The sequence below is a fragment of the Aethina tumida genome, chromosome 5, assembly GCF_024364675.1.
Source record: "Aethina tumida isolate Nest 87 chromosome 5, icAetTumi1.1, whole genome shotgun sequence".
Lineage (NCBI taxonomy): Eukaryota > Metazoa > Arthropoda > Insecta > Coleoptera > Nitidulidae > Aethina > Aethina tumida.
In genome coordinates this window covers 10,604,297-10,620,336 of record NC_065439.1, presented here as the reverse complement: position 1 = coordinate 10,620,336, position 16,040 = coordinate 10,604,297, and the positions used below count along the sequence as shown (strand labels likewise).

General features: G+C 27.5%; 2 protein-coding genes across 3 annotated transcripts in view; both read right to left on the bottom strand.

The window, feature by feature from the left end:
• Window positions 1-9,547: 9,547 nt before the first annotated feature.
• Window positions 9,548-11,852, bottom strand: LOC109595954 (uncharacterized). Of its 2 annotated transcripts, none has more exons than XM_020011394.2 (6): window positions 11,768-11,852; window positions 10,889-10,955; window positions 10,435-10,724; window positions 10,329-10,384; window positions 10,067-10,274; window positions 9,548-10,012 (listed from the first exon to the last, which is right to left on the bottom strand). In XM_020011394.2, exons 2-6 carry the CDS (start codon window positions 10,941-10,943, stop codon window positions 9,797-9,799), a joined length of 825 nt encoding a protein of 274 aa, XP_019866953.1. In that variant the 5' UTR covers window positions 10,944-10,955; window positions 11,768-11,852; the 3' UTR covers window positions 9,548-9,796. The 2 variants fall into 2 exon arrangements, with proteins under 2 accessions (XP_019866953.1, XP_019866952.1); XM_020011393.2 differs by lacking the exon at window positions 11,768-11,852 and adding an exon at window positions 11,008-11,146.
• Window positions 11,853-11,995: 143 nt separating this feature from the next.
• Window positions 11,996-16,040, bottom strand: part of LOC109595958 (syntaxin-1A) — a 40,301-nt gene continuing 36,256 nt past the window's right edge. Inside the window, exons 9-10 of the mRNA XM_020011397.2 lie at window positions 15,131-15,220; window positions 11,996-15,045 (exon numbers count right to left, since the gene is read on the bottom strand). Of these exons, the coding sequence (XP_019866956.1) occupies window positions 15,137-15,220 (84 nt within the window). The 3' untranslated portion in view covers window positions 11,996-15,045; window positions 15,131-15,136. The remainder of the gene's footprint in view (window positions 15,046-15,130; window positions 15,221-16,040) is intronic.

Sequence of the window (16,040 nt, the reverse complement as noted above, 5' to 3'; positions counted from 1 at the left end):
GCTCAATTAAAAATTTTTGACATAAAAAAATAATAATAATTTCTTAAACTAGAGAAGAGATATGTATGTGAATTTTTACTAAGAATTATCTATTTCAAATGGAAAAAAGTATATATTAATAATAGATGTCTAGATGTTTAGAGATAAAATGAAGTATATTAGAATACACTTTTGAAACATCCAAATAAATTTCTGAATTTTATTTTCGTTTGTTGCTGAGTAAAAGATCTTTAATATAAAAATATCCTTCAAGTAAGTACTTCAATAAGTTCTTAAACAATAATACATGTCTAGATGGTTTAGAGATGAGACGAAGTATATTAACACATTCTTTCGAAACATCTAAATATATCTATGAATATCATTTGTTAAATCAAAGAATTTGAACCTAAAAACAAACTTTGTGTAATAATATAAATAAGTTTTTAAAACTAAGAAGAAATCTATGAATTTCTATTAAAAAGGAAAAAATTATATTAATAATATATATTTGAATGTTTTAAATATGAAATGAAGTATATTAAAACATTCTTTGGAATCTTTTATTGAGTCAAAGATTTTTGACATAAAAAAGAATAATAATAAGTTCTTAGACTAGAGAAGAGATATCTTTTAAAACCTTTTCAATTTTAAAAGATGGTAAGAAAATGAAAAAATATCTGATGTTTATTTATGTTAATTGTACAGATTTTCTATTATCTCCCTCACAGACAGAAATTAGGTGTTTGTAACAAGAACTTCTATCCAATTACGTTTACAAGATTAGACAACGACTGACAGCAAGGTTGTAAATTATGACATTCCGTCGAAAATTCCCAAATAAAACAAATTGGTTTTGCCGGATTATCCGCAAACTCCTTCACTCGGCGCTAATCCGATTTAGGGATTAGCACACGGGGAAAACTTTCGAAAGTAAAACATTGAGAAAACTAATGGAAAAGTGAGCAACAAGTGCGCGTACCGGGGACAAAAGCTCCGAAATTCCGGAACGAATCGGGGCACTTTGCGCCGCGGGGCGCCGCCCTTTTTACAGCGATTCCACACGACAGCTACGTGCATTGTTGTTGTCATCCTCGACCGTGTGTCAAAAGGAGAGGAAGGTTTCGTCCGATTAGTTACCTAGGTTCACGCTCAACAAGTTTTATTCTTTGATATCTAAAGTTTCATCAAAATTTATCAATTTAGTACAGTATAGTATTGTATATTCAGTACTAGAGAAAAAGTTATTTATATTTTAACATTTAACTGTCTTTAAATAAAGCCTCTTTCTATTATTTCCAAACATTTCTTAGAGATGATACTATAGTTTCTTGTAATGACTACACAAATTGTTTCAAGTCATTATATTCTTTCTTGAAATTTAATTTTGAAACAATTAGACAATTAGGCTCAAAAATAGACACAGGCAGAGGTAGACAGAACACAAAGTGCTTAAAATAATAAAATAATACAAAAATGATGAAATTTATTTTATTATTTATTTATTTTTTTAGTATTCAATATTCAATTCAGCGTAAAATTAAAAGATAAATTAGTGTTTTTGGTCTCTAATATTTAGATTGTTTTTAGAAAAATTATAAAAATATATCTGGAAATAAAAAATTGATAATTTCTGTTTCTGTAAATTTAATTACAGTTTATAACTACAAACCTGCCTAGTTTCCTAAATTTATATAAAAACATAACGAAAAAAACTATTAGTTTTAGTAGAAAACTGTTAATAAAAATGTTATATATAATACTTAAACTCTAAAACAATTCAAACTCTTTATTAAGAGATGATTTTATAGTTTCTTGTAATGGCTACACAAATTGTTGCAAGTCATTATTTCCTTTACTGAAATTTAATTTTGAAACAATTAGATAATTAGATACAAAAATAGATAGGTAGACAGAAACAAAGATATTAAAATAATAAAATAATACAAAAATGATAAAATTTATTATAAAATAGCATTCAGTATTCAATTCATCATAAACTTGAAAGGTAAATAGTCTTTTTGGTCTTTAATATTTAAATGTTTTTTGGAAAAATGATAAAAATATATCTGGAAATAAAAAAAATATTCTTGAATTGATTAATTAACTGTTTCTGTATATTTATTAGGAACATAATGAAAACTATAAAACTGTTAATAAAAATGTTATATGTAACTGTTAAACACTTAAACTGTACAACAATTTAAACTTTTTCTAAAGAGATGATTTTATAGTTTCTAGTAATGGCTACACAAATTGTTTCAAGCCATTACATACTTCCTTGAAATTTAATTTTGAAACAATTAGCCCAAACACCAGCGAAAATATCCAATTTCTTACAAAACTGTCCCTTTTACGACTAATAAAACGTGATTTATGCAACTTCAACAACTACAGATTATCACAAAGAGAAACAAGTGCATATTAACAGTGTTTCGCTGTGCCTTTGATGCGCCGGCCCATTTTTCCCTGACCCAAAAACCCATGAATCAGGTGCGGAGGTTTTTGTAACTTTTGCGAAAAAATCCGTCGGTTTTACAACCCTGGGAACTTGGACTTGACACTCGATACTCTTTTGTGACAATGGATCGTTTTCACGGTACCGACCAGGTTGTTTTTTGTTCGATAAACCGATTAAATCGTGTTTTATTATTATATTTTTTTCGGTTGATGTGCGTGAAAACGAGATTGGTGTTGGATTCGACAGGTATATTAATGATGCGAGGATTCTATAATGTGGCGTACAAATTTTTATGCAAACATCTTATTAATTTTGTTAGCATCATTTATTACACATGTTTAAGGATACGAACAACGTTTATCTGACTGGGTGTTGTGAAAGAAGGAAGCTGAAGTTCTCTTAATCATTGGCGATTGTGGTTAATCAGCATGAGTTTCCGATCAGAATTCCCGAGAGGGAACTAATATAGTTGCGGTGCAGAGTATCGGTGTCAGAAACAGGAATATTTTGTGCGAGGCTCGTTTGTCGGGACAGTTAAACGACGGGTGGTAAGAGTGGTAACGGTGGTGCGGAGTCCCTCCGGAGGAATTATTGCGGGCGGCCCTTTGTTTTTCGGAGCGGTTCGGCGCGTATTAGTTTTGTTAATCAGTTTTTCGGTGAAACGGTTTGTTTGGTCGGCGACGATGGCGTTACAAAGGAAAGGTCCCGGTCGATTATTCGGATGTGACGAGGACGTTATTGATGGCCCGAAATTATGGCCCTGCACAAATTTAACGTTAATGATCACTCCAGAACTCAATAGCCTCTGTTTAAAAGAAATTTATTAATACACATATTTTATTGTTCGACGCGTCGATTCGTATTTAATCAATAATAAAATATTTAAATACTTTCATTTTAATTTTACATTTATTTCTACAATTTCATGTAATTAACAGTATTTTACTTTAATTGTTAATATTTAAATAATTACCAAATTATAATCAACACTTAATATACAATCCAAAAATAAAAAGGCAATAAGAAATTATATCTCACAGAAAAGTATATAATTTAATAAATAAATAAATTATAGAATAAATTTATTTATTTATTGTTATTTAAATTTATTTGTAATATTTAAAATATTATTTAAAAATATTATTGTTAGATAAATATATAGTTTATTAAATTATAAAATTAAAAATTCAATTACACTGTTGTTGGCGCCATCTATGAATAAACTATTAAAATTAAACAACTTTTGTACAAAACTGCAATTTTAGGTAAAGTTGCAGAATCCGTCACTCTAAGGAACATTATCTAGCGCATGCGTCGTGAGGTACTGATTTCGCGCTTCTTGAACATTTTGAAGTGCAGTGTTGTCGGTTTGCAACGGTCAAAATATTCGAATCATTTTTTATGGTTGAATTATTGTTGTGTTGTTGTGTAATTTGATGATTATTGCTCATTATTAAAATATTATACTTTACAGATTATATTCTCATGGCGTTTTTAAAAACAATATATTATTCCTATTCTTCTGCTAATTACTTTCTTAATTTATTTGTATGCTCATAATATATTATACTTTATAGATCTTTCTCATTTTTAAAATATTATACTTTTATTCCTTTAGTAAGATTATTTTTAATTTGTTAGCTGTCATATTTTAAGTTATCTTACTTTATAGATTATTTGTGTGCTGCATTTATTATTTTTTTTGTACAATCTTAATTTATTGATACGGGTCGTTAATTAATTAATATATTTTACTATATAGATAATTGTATTGTATTTAATTAAAAATGTTTTTAATTTTTATTATTTTTTAATTTATTCCAATTTATTAATAAATTTATTTGGAGAAATAAATTTAAAAATCATAATATGTTTATGAGCATTTTAAATTGTATTAGGGAGCAATATCCAATGGAATAGATTTTTTTGTTCTTGTCTTTTTTGTTAATTTTATATTAATGTTGTAAATTTACCTAATTTACCTTTGAAAATTTACCTAATTATTTAATAAAGAACTTTTAATTAGATAGAAAGAAATATAGAGTAAATAAAAAATGAATATACTAATTAATAAAGTGATTTGAATTTTATCTCTTTTCGAATTCAACCACATAAATAATATAAGTCATACATGAAAAACATAATAAATTACATATATATTTTTCTAAAAATCATTTCTCTACATATTTCGTTAAAAATGAAATCTGGCAACTATGCTGTCTAAAATCTCCGAAATAGACGATTTCAAATCAAGTTGACGCATGCGCTAAAAATATTCCTTAGAGTAACGGATTCTGCAACTTTACCCAATTTTATTATTTAAAATGGATTAAATTAACAAATAATTATTATTTTTCATAAATCTAAAGTATAAATTATTTGCATATAAATACTATATTAAATTTTTCATTGTAATTTTACATTTATTTTTACAATTTCATGTAATTTAGTATTTAAATAATTATTTAATTCAAAAATAAAAAGGCAATAAGAAACTGTATCTCACGGAAAAATATATAATTTAATAAATAAATAAATTATAGAATAAAATTTAAAATATTATTCAAAAATAATAAAATATTATTGTTAGTATAAATATAATATATAATATATTAAATTGTAGAATTAAAAATGGTGTCATATCTTTGCAGTAAAGTATCATCCGATTAAATGCGAAGTGTACCCGTACGGGCCCGAAGTTTCCACTCAAAATTTTAGCGCGTAACGTAGGACGGCTCGTTATTTAGGGTTTATTTAACATGTGGATTTTCTAATAATCAAATATAAATAGAAATTAATTTCGATGGTATATATTTAAGGGATTGTAAGCACTATTTTGAATAATCATCTGTTTGACAATAATTGTCAATGAATAATGTAACAGTTGTATGTATTGGATTATTAATCTGTGATAGACTTCTAAATGATCACTGTTATCACAGGGTTTAAATCTTACTATAACTTTAACATTTATAAAGTCAAAACAGTTGGAAACTTATTTGTAGTACATTAATGTTTATTATTTGTTTGATGTACAGTTATATATAACGAACATGTTAATGAAGAATGTAAGTAAATTAAAACGTGTTTGGGTGGGATTGGAAGTAAAAAGCCATTTGTATTAATGTAATAATATTACTTAAAATTTGTAAGCAACAACAATTAATATAGTAATTAATAATTGACTGTTAATCATCCTATTGTTAGTAATTTAATTTAATAAACTAAATAAATTATACGAAAATAAATCTAAAACTATTAGACTAAGTTCACGTAATAGCACCTTATTGGATAATCTGAAATACAAAGATAATTTAACATTGAATAGTTCTTTTTTAAATCATTTTTACTTTATATTGAGATACAATTACCAATAATAATAATCTGAAGGATTTATTGTCATCTGTACAACAATCACAGCTTTGTAAAATAAAATATCGTATTGTAAAGGCTAAAATATGAATTATAATGTATTATATATTTAAATATACATATTATCTCTATTATATGGAGCTAAAATACTTATTCAAATTAGACATTTTACCAAATTTTGTTATATAATTAATTACCTTATTGATACAGAACTTGCCTCGTAATTATACACAAATTTAGCTTTAAACTTAATCCCGTGCCAAATTTCTTAAGTTAAGTTAAGTTAGGTTAGGTTAGGTTAGGTTAGAATTTGCTATACAAACATGGTAGAAAATGACCTAAGTTTGACCATTAATATATTTGTTATTAAAGAATATTACGACTTCAAAACTATGTCATGTCAAAGATCAACATGTCATCAACATGTGTGTTAATATTTATTAATTGACATAGTTTTTTCATGATAATAAAAATATTCAAAATAATTTTATATATTACTAAGCTTTAATGATAAAATCCATACTTTTGTGTTTCTGTCTATATTAGGTTAAACTGCTTCGATTTTCCGTTAAAAACAAAGAACATAATCCAAAAGGTTCACTTTTATGGATAATTTTAAAACAAGTAACAAATATCAGTTAACTTTTTAATTTAATATCTTGAGAATACGATAATATCGCCATATATTTTATTTTTATATACGTATGTTGTGTCACATATATTTACAAGCCCGTGTGTATATTCAAATTTTTAATATTATATTTTAATGTTCGAATTTAAAATGCAGAGATAAATAATTGTACATAACAGTTTTTTGAAATGAATATTAAAGTTTTTAAAGATTTGAACTTGAAAATATATCGATATATATAACACATAAACAAAATAACAGAGAAAAATTCGCGAGATATTATTTACAATAATAAATAAAATTATTGAAAATAATTGTGACTTAAAATTACTTGGTTACGTTAGTTATCAATATCATATTTGTTTTAAAATTTATTTATAAAATTTCACACTTTATACATAATGTTTCAAAAGTTCAATATTTCTTTATTAAAATTATTAAACAAATTTTTAGTCTGGTGTAGTTAATATTAAAATAACTTCATAACTCCTGTCATTAATTTATAAACGAAGATTCTTCCTATGTTGACATAAACAATACTTAATTTTACTGCAAAAATGTTTTATATCTGCTTCGTATATTACAAAATATCTACGCATTTCCACCAGAATTACCAAGATTTGTATATTTTACGGTTTGCTTTACTGAACACGCAATCTTTGGTCGACAGCCCCGGTCCTAATCCGTCGCGCCGCTGTACACAGAAAGCCATCGCGCGGCCGGCTTTCGGATGTCTTCGCATTTATTCGTCAAAAGTCGAGACTTAACATATGGACCCTTAAAAATTCAATTACGCTGTTGTTGGTGCCATCTGTGAATGGATTATTAAAATTAATTAACTTCTGTGCAAAAAAACTGTAATTTTGTTATTTAGAATTTATTAAATTAACAAATAATTCTTATTTTTCATAAATCTGAAGTATAAATTATTAGTATATTGAATTTGAACGCATAAAAAAGTAAAATTTAATTGTATTGTACCATCTGTGAATAGTTTTACCAACATTTTCCACATATATGAAAAGAATACTATTTTTATTGTTACTTCCAAATATACAATAATATTAAACATTAAGATATTCCCAGAAGTAAAAAATATCTCTAATTGTCTTACGAGGTATCATCATTAATTTAGAACAAAATAATCGAAATTTAATTTTTTCAATTAGAACAACTAACTTACATAGAAGTTACTGGAAGAACAAAATCTTTAATTTTTGTTTCAGGAAAATATTAATTATATTGTATATTAGGTAGTCACTGCATTATTTATTTATTAAAATTCTAGAACATAATACATATATCATTCGATCAGGAGTTAGACAACCCATTTTACACGAAAATAATTTTTAGAGGTAGAAATCATCGAAATTTGATAAATGTAAAACCAATTTAGGGTAAAACTGCATTATAGCAGCCTAAAAATTAAGTTGGCAACTCTGGAATCTCAAAATTGGACTCAACCTTGCCGCTGTGAATTTTTATATTTTCTAACATTTCATTTCTAACATGTGTTTGCGTATATCCATTTTTTTTGTGTAGTATTATATTTATCTTTCATTTATTTCCGTATTTATTAATTTGTGTTAGTTCGATTATTCATTTATTTATAGATTATTTTTATTGTGCCTGATTTGTATGATTTCTTAGAGAAAAATTAATTTTAAATTTGAAAAATTCTGATTTTTGCGGTTTTATGTAATAAATAGTAATAAATAGGATATTTTATGAAATAAAATATTAGAGAAAAAATAATTTTAAACTTCAAAAGTACAAATTTTTTTATATTTTTTCTTGAATTTAACATATAAATTTGTAAATATTTTAACAATAATAAGTCAAATATTTATATAACAAAAACTTAACATTTTTATATATTATAATATTCTATTTTTGATGAACTTCCTAAAAAATAGATTAGGTTAGGTATTGTTTGGTTATTTCTTTTTTTTTTTTTTTTTGAAAATATTCTATTTTTGATAAGCTTTCTGAAAAAAATATAAAAATGCATAAATTTTCAAGGAAAAAATCAGTCTTGTTCAAGTTTAACATTAATTTTTCTCTAAGAAATTTTGATTTTTTTCAATCGATTGAGACATGTTCTTTATCACGTCTAAAAATGGAATATTTAAAAAAATAAATGAAATAAATATTTGATTTTTTGATTTTTTTATTATATAAAACGAAACCACAATTTAATAAAAATTGTTAAATTTTCAAAAATTTCAATGAAAAATGTCAAAACTCAATATTGTTCAAGTTTAAAATTAATTTTTCTCAAAGAAATTTTGATTTTCTTTTAATTGACCAAGACAAGTTCTTCATCACGCCTAAAAATACATTATTTAAAAAATATATATAAAATGAATATTTGATTTTTTATTATATTAAATGAAACCTCAGTTTAATAAAAATTGTTAATTTTCAATAATATTTTGAATGTATGTTTACAATTACCTTATCTCAAATGGGTGGAGGACATATAATTGAAAAGATGAGATTGGGGACTCATGATACAATAATACATGAGAGGAATTTTGCGAATTCCGATGATGCCATGAAAACATGTAGATGAGGGCAAAAAGCGCCAGTTTGGGAAATCAGAAGCTCTATTTATTTCGCATCTACATGAATTTGTTTGGCGTAATAAGTATTAAAGTAGCCGAAATTTCTTTAATTCATTTTTAGTTTGTCTAAGGAAATAATATATTTTTAATTAATTAGAGCGTTTAATTTAATTGTAATATAGATTTTCTGCTCATATTAATATAATATGAGTCACAAAATATCTCAATAAGTAGTAAAATATCAGATGCCAGAACGTTGAGTTTTTGATAGTAATGCACCTGTGTATAGAAAACCTGCGGGTACTACCAACATAATTTCAGGCCGTAATAATAACCTGATGGTAAGAACACTGTATTATTTATTAAAATCGTAGAAAAAATATACAGCACATACTATCAAGAGTTAGACAAGCAGTATTACACGAAAATAATTTTAAGAGATGGAAAATCAAAAAATTTAAATTTTATTTACAGAAAATCATAAAATTTGGTAAATGTAAAATCAATTTAGTATTCTGAATTAAATAAAACAATATATAAATTGTATATTTTTTTAGTATTAGGTGTATAATATAGCACAGATTGAATTTTGTATACAATAATAAATACAGAGGTACAGCTTCGTTGTTTCACAGTTAAAATACAATAATTGAACAATTGACACCAATTTTAAATCACATTAAAAAAACATCACCGAAAACTAATTTTAGTAATTCAGCAAGGTTTACGAAAATTACAATCACTGTATAATTTCACATTATGAAAATAATACAGTGAAATAGCGTATTACATTTGCAAACCACTTGAGGGACAAAGATTGACGTCGTTAATATCGGAATTCGGTACGACTTCGGCATGTTCTATAAGAAAATGATCGTACTGCCCGTCTCTCGAGGTCTGTTCCGGACCTTTCAAAGCATGCTCTTTAATAAAATCAATGATTATATCTGGTGCTACTTTTGACATCTCCAAACGGTAGCCCCACGTCACCAAAGCTAAAGGCTAAAAAAAAATAAAAAATCAATTTACAAATAAATTAAAATGTTCATAAATTACTCTGGTTGATGAGAGCAGGTTGTAGGGTGTAATTACATAGCGGTAGAGGCAAGATTTGACCAAAGACTTTAGGAGTTTAACTTCAGCAGGGTTAGCGCAAGGATGGTACAACATGACGACAGAGCCGTGTTCTAAGTTATGTATCCACCTTTGTCTCGGTACGAATTTGTACTCGCCAAATTTTGCCCATAGAGGTCTGTGTGTCCCACTACGAACAGTTTAAGTTAACAATGCAATAAGAAGATAAGTCTAAATGTTTTACAATGTTGGAATGGTGACATCGTATGGTATGGCTTCGTCCATACATCTGTGAGGCGCCTGAAAGTTAAAAATTAATAAAAACGACACAAAACAATAATACAAATTACGCTATATTCAGCAGGAATGTGTTGACTTGACAATTTAGGTCTGACGTTATAATTCGGGAGGTAAATGTGTCTTTCTTCCACACACGTGTAGTTTTCTGGTTGATCCCACCAGTCAATCGTTAAATTTGTCTTTGCATCGTCACAACTGGGGTCAGCAACACCCATCACTACCCCGTGGTGGGCGTCGTATAAATGATTGCGGGTTGATGGTAATTGGGCCTTTGGATTCGTGTCTTCTTCGTTGGGTCCATGAGGAAACCAATTTCCTTCCCAGCCATCATCAGGAAAACCTAATCATATTGTCAGTCGTTTATGATTACAAAAATTAATGAGTTAATCAAAAATGATTTTAATCGAATTATTAATATTTAACGACATAAATTACAAAAATATACAATTGTGAACAAATTTTCTTCAGGTATTATATTAAAAATTGAAACATACGTAAACTTACCGAAAACCCCACAAGAAATCGAAACCAAAACAAATAGCCGACACCAACACAACATTTTATTCGTAACCTGAAACAACGAACAATTGATCAATCTTCCTCTAACAAAAATAGTTGCTTACAAGAACAATGGTGTATTTCAAGGTAATTAACAACACGATGATAACATATTTTAGTGTAATTAATTTAGAATTTTATCGAACGCAGCATTTATTGTTGTCATAAAATTCTAGCAGGACGTATATACACCATGTTGTCTTGTTTCGTTGCAGGAATGTATATTCCCTATTTTTGTAAAATTATTTACATTAATTTTGTTTTTAAACTGATTTCAGCTTTAGATTTATAATATTTTGTATTGTGGGAGTTTAGTTTTGATATACTTGTAAATATTAGTTTGGTTTAGCAGGATTTTTTCTACCTGTTGATACGTTTGAAAACATTTGGCAACGCTCACTACTAACGGGTCTAACGTGTAGGTTGAAATAAATAGATAACATAAATAATAATTATCACTATCACGAAAGTAAATAACTGTGATTTATTGAAAATATATCGCAGTTCGAAATTAAAAAAATATATATTTTTATTAATTTCATAAATATAAATTTGTAACAATAAAACTTGAAACTTGTACGATAAATATTATTTATTTGTAATAAAAAAATGCAATTAAATTAATGTTAATTTTATGCTTCATTTATTAGAATGATTATTATTAGGTATTTCAAATAATTAATTGAAGCGGTAGCAACATGAATTTGTATATTAAAATTTGATTCTTATGTACTGTAGCTGAGTATATTTATTCAATATTAATAAGAATTTTATATATCAATATTGTATTTTATCATTTTAATTAAGTAATAATATTTTACTTACCTGTGTTTTTCTTCAAAACAAATGTATGCAAGAACTAGTAACACTAAAATGATCTCTTGCAGACTGTTTCGAATTGACAAAATAGAAGAAACGAAACAGGTTTATTTCATAGGCGTCTTCAGTAACACATTGAGAAACCAAAAGGCAACTAAACCAAACGAAATGTACAGTCAAACCATAAATGAATAATTTTGAATGATAAGGTGGGTGTAAATAAAACTCTAGTCATCTCGTGGAAGATGTTTATAATGTCACTTCCAATTTTTCCAATGTATTGCGTAAATTTTAAAATGATTTTCCTAGTTTACATAGTCCAATGGACGACACGCGATTCGGTTAAACATTTTATTTTTATTTTATTTTAATTTTTTTTTTTGCTTTTTTGTACAACACACATTTAGTTTACACGCTTAAAATGAACGATCTTATTTTAATAATATACATCCTAGGAAAGTTTTATTATGTATTCATATGTAACGATTATTGTCTACGTATTGAAAGCATAAAATACCTAGTGTATATACAAATATAACGAGGTGATTAGTTCGTAAAATTTGCGGTGCCGTCCAATGGAATCAAACGCAGCAGCACGGCAATCCAAAAAATATAATAATAAAAAATAACGAATTGCCGTGCCGTCGCGTTTTCCGTGCACATTCAATGACATTACAAGGAGCAGACACATAGATAAGTGCAACTAGTCTAACGGGGATCACAACACACGAGTGAGGGGTACGTTGGACACTGGCGATGGAAGGGCACCCCATCTTGGTTCCTTGGAATCAGAATCGCCAGTGTTCAATTGGGTGGTTTATTCAAATGTAATTATGTCGGTGTACAGGGGGTTAATTAATCTAGTCGTCAACAACAGAACTGCAACAACCCAACTATCAATACGGTTGTTGATTGAGAAGGGCACGTTCATTTAATCACAATTTGGCTCCTCATCGCGATGACTAAATAACAATTTTGTTTTTCACAAAAATCGCTTTTATTTTCTAGGCACTAGTTTCATTTATTTAGATTTTTATCTACACAACATGCAACACATAACACTAAGTTCTACGACAGTCGTTTGTTGAAGGGGAAATGATATGTTCTGAAGCTGAAGAAATACCTACCATTCACTGGTCCGGGAAGAAATAGATAAATCTACGACATACACTACATGGTAAGTTTTAATGAAAAATTAACTACTTACTTATATCAACAATTTTATTTTATTAATATTTCCTACAGTTAAAACTGTCATAGTTTATTATAAACATTTAAAACAGAAACGGGGTATGTTACAAATATACAACTTTGCTGTTATTTAATCATCGAAAAGAGGAGTGAATTAATTAATTATATAAATATTGCCATTTGTACAGTGATATTCTCTATATATTATTAAAAACAGAACAGAATAATAAACAGTTTAACATTATCAGAGGGGAACACCACTTTTTTCTCTCAAATAGCCTAAACTCTACAACATATTATATTCAAAGATAAACTACTTAAGTATATGAAAAGTATCATCCTACATAAATATCTCACTTATTTTGCATCAACATTGAAATAGATGCTCGAAAATTGTTTTTTATTTTAATTACATTATCAATATTCAAAAAGTTCTCCAATCGAATTGACACTTAAGTTTTGAATTGGTAAAATGCTGGAGCTTAATGATTACCTACAATTACAAAAAAAGGAAAAAACGTGGACCGGCAAATTTCAATGAACATGTTCCAATGTACAATCCAAATGGTTTAATTCGTTTGTTAATTAATATTGCTTTTGAATCAATCAAAATTTCCCGATCCATCGATCAGCTAAACCGCCTAAACACAGTTTAACAGCGTAACAAAAACAAACCGTCGTCGCAGCCTATGATTTCAGGACGCGGTTCATCCGAACAAAATGGATTTCATCTAACCATTTAAATTTTCGTATATTTAGAGATCTTTGAAAGCCTACGAAAATCGACAAACGAACAGACAATGGATAAATCAATCAACGGGACACACATCGAGTGAATTTTGGTGACGGAAGACAGGTAAATGTGTTTCCAACCAGGAACCCGGTCAAAATTAGCAGTGCAAAGGCCCATTATCGTTTTTTTTTAAAGGTTTATGTTACTGTGCATTAATTAATGTGCATGTGTGGCATTTTAAATATAGTCCAGGACAGTACCCATTAGAAAGAAAATTTTCCAATTCCGGTACGCGGTTCTACCGATTGTGGAGAAGAGATGCGCAAAACAAGCTGTATTTTTTCTTTGTAATTGGGGTTAGTGTTCGCAAAATGGTCGTAATTGGTCGCGTTGAGAAATGAGGGAGGTAGAAACAGCTAAAAGTACTAAGAAGAAATTAATGTCTGTTCTATCAGAGAACACGCTAAAAGATTTCTGCTAAGGTTTGTTGTTGCCTTACAAAAATAGAGAGATCTCATTCATCTAAGTTATACACGAGGTTCACTAAAAAATACAGCCAATTTTGAACATATTAGATTTAGGCCTCTCAAAAATCTACTGATTGTGCACCATCCTAGTTAATTTTTTATGTTTTTTTAGTAGAGACACTTTCTGTCACTACGACCTCTATTCTCATCTATGTATAATTCTACTATAACGAGCTATGTTTAGTCAAATTATTTGTATTTTTATAACCGATTTATATCCTCAAAATATTTTACACATATAGTTCAATAATTACAGACCCTAAGAAGAGGGTGAATATATAAACAATTTTTTTTTCGAAGAAAAAACGGCACCTTTCAGATTTTACAAAATGCTTAAATAAAAAAGCGCTTTCTGTCACACAGAAAACTAAGTAAATCTGTACACTAATACGCAATAATATTACTAGAGAACAAACTAAAACTAAACACGTTAAATTGCCTCTCTACAAAAAATATAATGGTAACAAGTTGTGCATCTCAAATGTATTTGGGAGTGTTTAAGATCGGACTGACGTGTTCTGGAGGCAATGTAACATGTTCAATTAATATTTTATATATCACACATTTTCGAACTGAACATTCACATATTTTATTGCTACAGCAAATGTTTCTCGATATTCTTAATTAATTAAGAAAAAAATATTATACAATAATTGCTACTAAGCTACGACTTCGACTTGTAATATTTAACATTTTTTCAATTTCACTATGAACCATTGATTTGGAACGAAAACTCCTAATTCAATAAACGATCCTTTACGTGTGTGTTTTAATTTCTTTAAATGCAAGCCAAAAAGTATGATGATTATTTCGAAAATTGTTGATATCTCCATCTGAAACATTGACACACAAATATATTAAATAAATAAAATATATATTATGCCAGTACGAGTGTTTGAACTCGTTAAAAATACTCACATAAATTTACACCAGTCCGAGGTATCCACCGATGGTGCAAGCGATAATAATTCCCAGAATGGTCAGACAAATAAGGATCATGATTTTCTTCTGCAGATTGAAACACACAAAATATGGTTATTTAATTAACAATAATTCGTGTACAATTTTGAACCACTATTATAACTACGGCAAGTGCCAATTGTCACTCTCCTCTGGGTCTAATTTGATTCAAAAACTTAATAATAAAAAACAAGAATGACAATAGCAAAGGGTGACAGAACAACGGGGAGGTATTCTTGTTCCAACACAAATCATACCTTGGTCCGGTTTTCAGGCCTAAAACTCCGTTAAATAAAACAAAGACAATCTGGAAGATCTTATATAATTTCAATCCCCGTTTATAATTATGATTAGTGCTTATTACTTTTACTGAATCGTCTCGTATTAATCCCAATTGTTTATTGCCAAGAAATAATTTAATATAATTTTTTAAAAGGGGTTCTAGCTCGCGAAAACTTTATTGTCTACGTTTCTCCGCTTTTTGATTTAGTAAAAGTAATAATTTACATTAATTAATACAGCTGTTGTTCCACTAAACTATTGAGACAATGACAGAACAAACTAAATGGAAAATTTTTAGTATCGTTTTTATATAATTTTATTATTTTTTATAGTTACTAAACGAATAACTATTTTAAAAATGGAAATGTTCTATTCTAACTTTAAATATATATATATATTTTATGAGTGTGATCCGGAAAACTAAAAATGCACGAAATATATTTTTTTATTTTGTTAATTAATGAAATTATTTAATTATTTTATGGGATGACTTATTTTATTTTATAAATTAACAGAAAGAAAAATAAAATAAGTAAAATAAAACTCAAATGAGTAAGAAATGTAATTTTTAAATTAAATGAAAAAT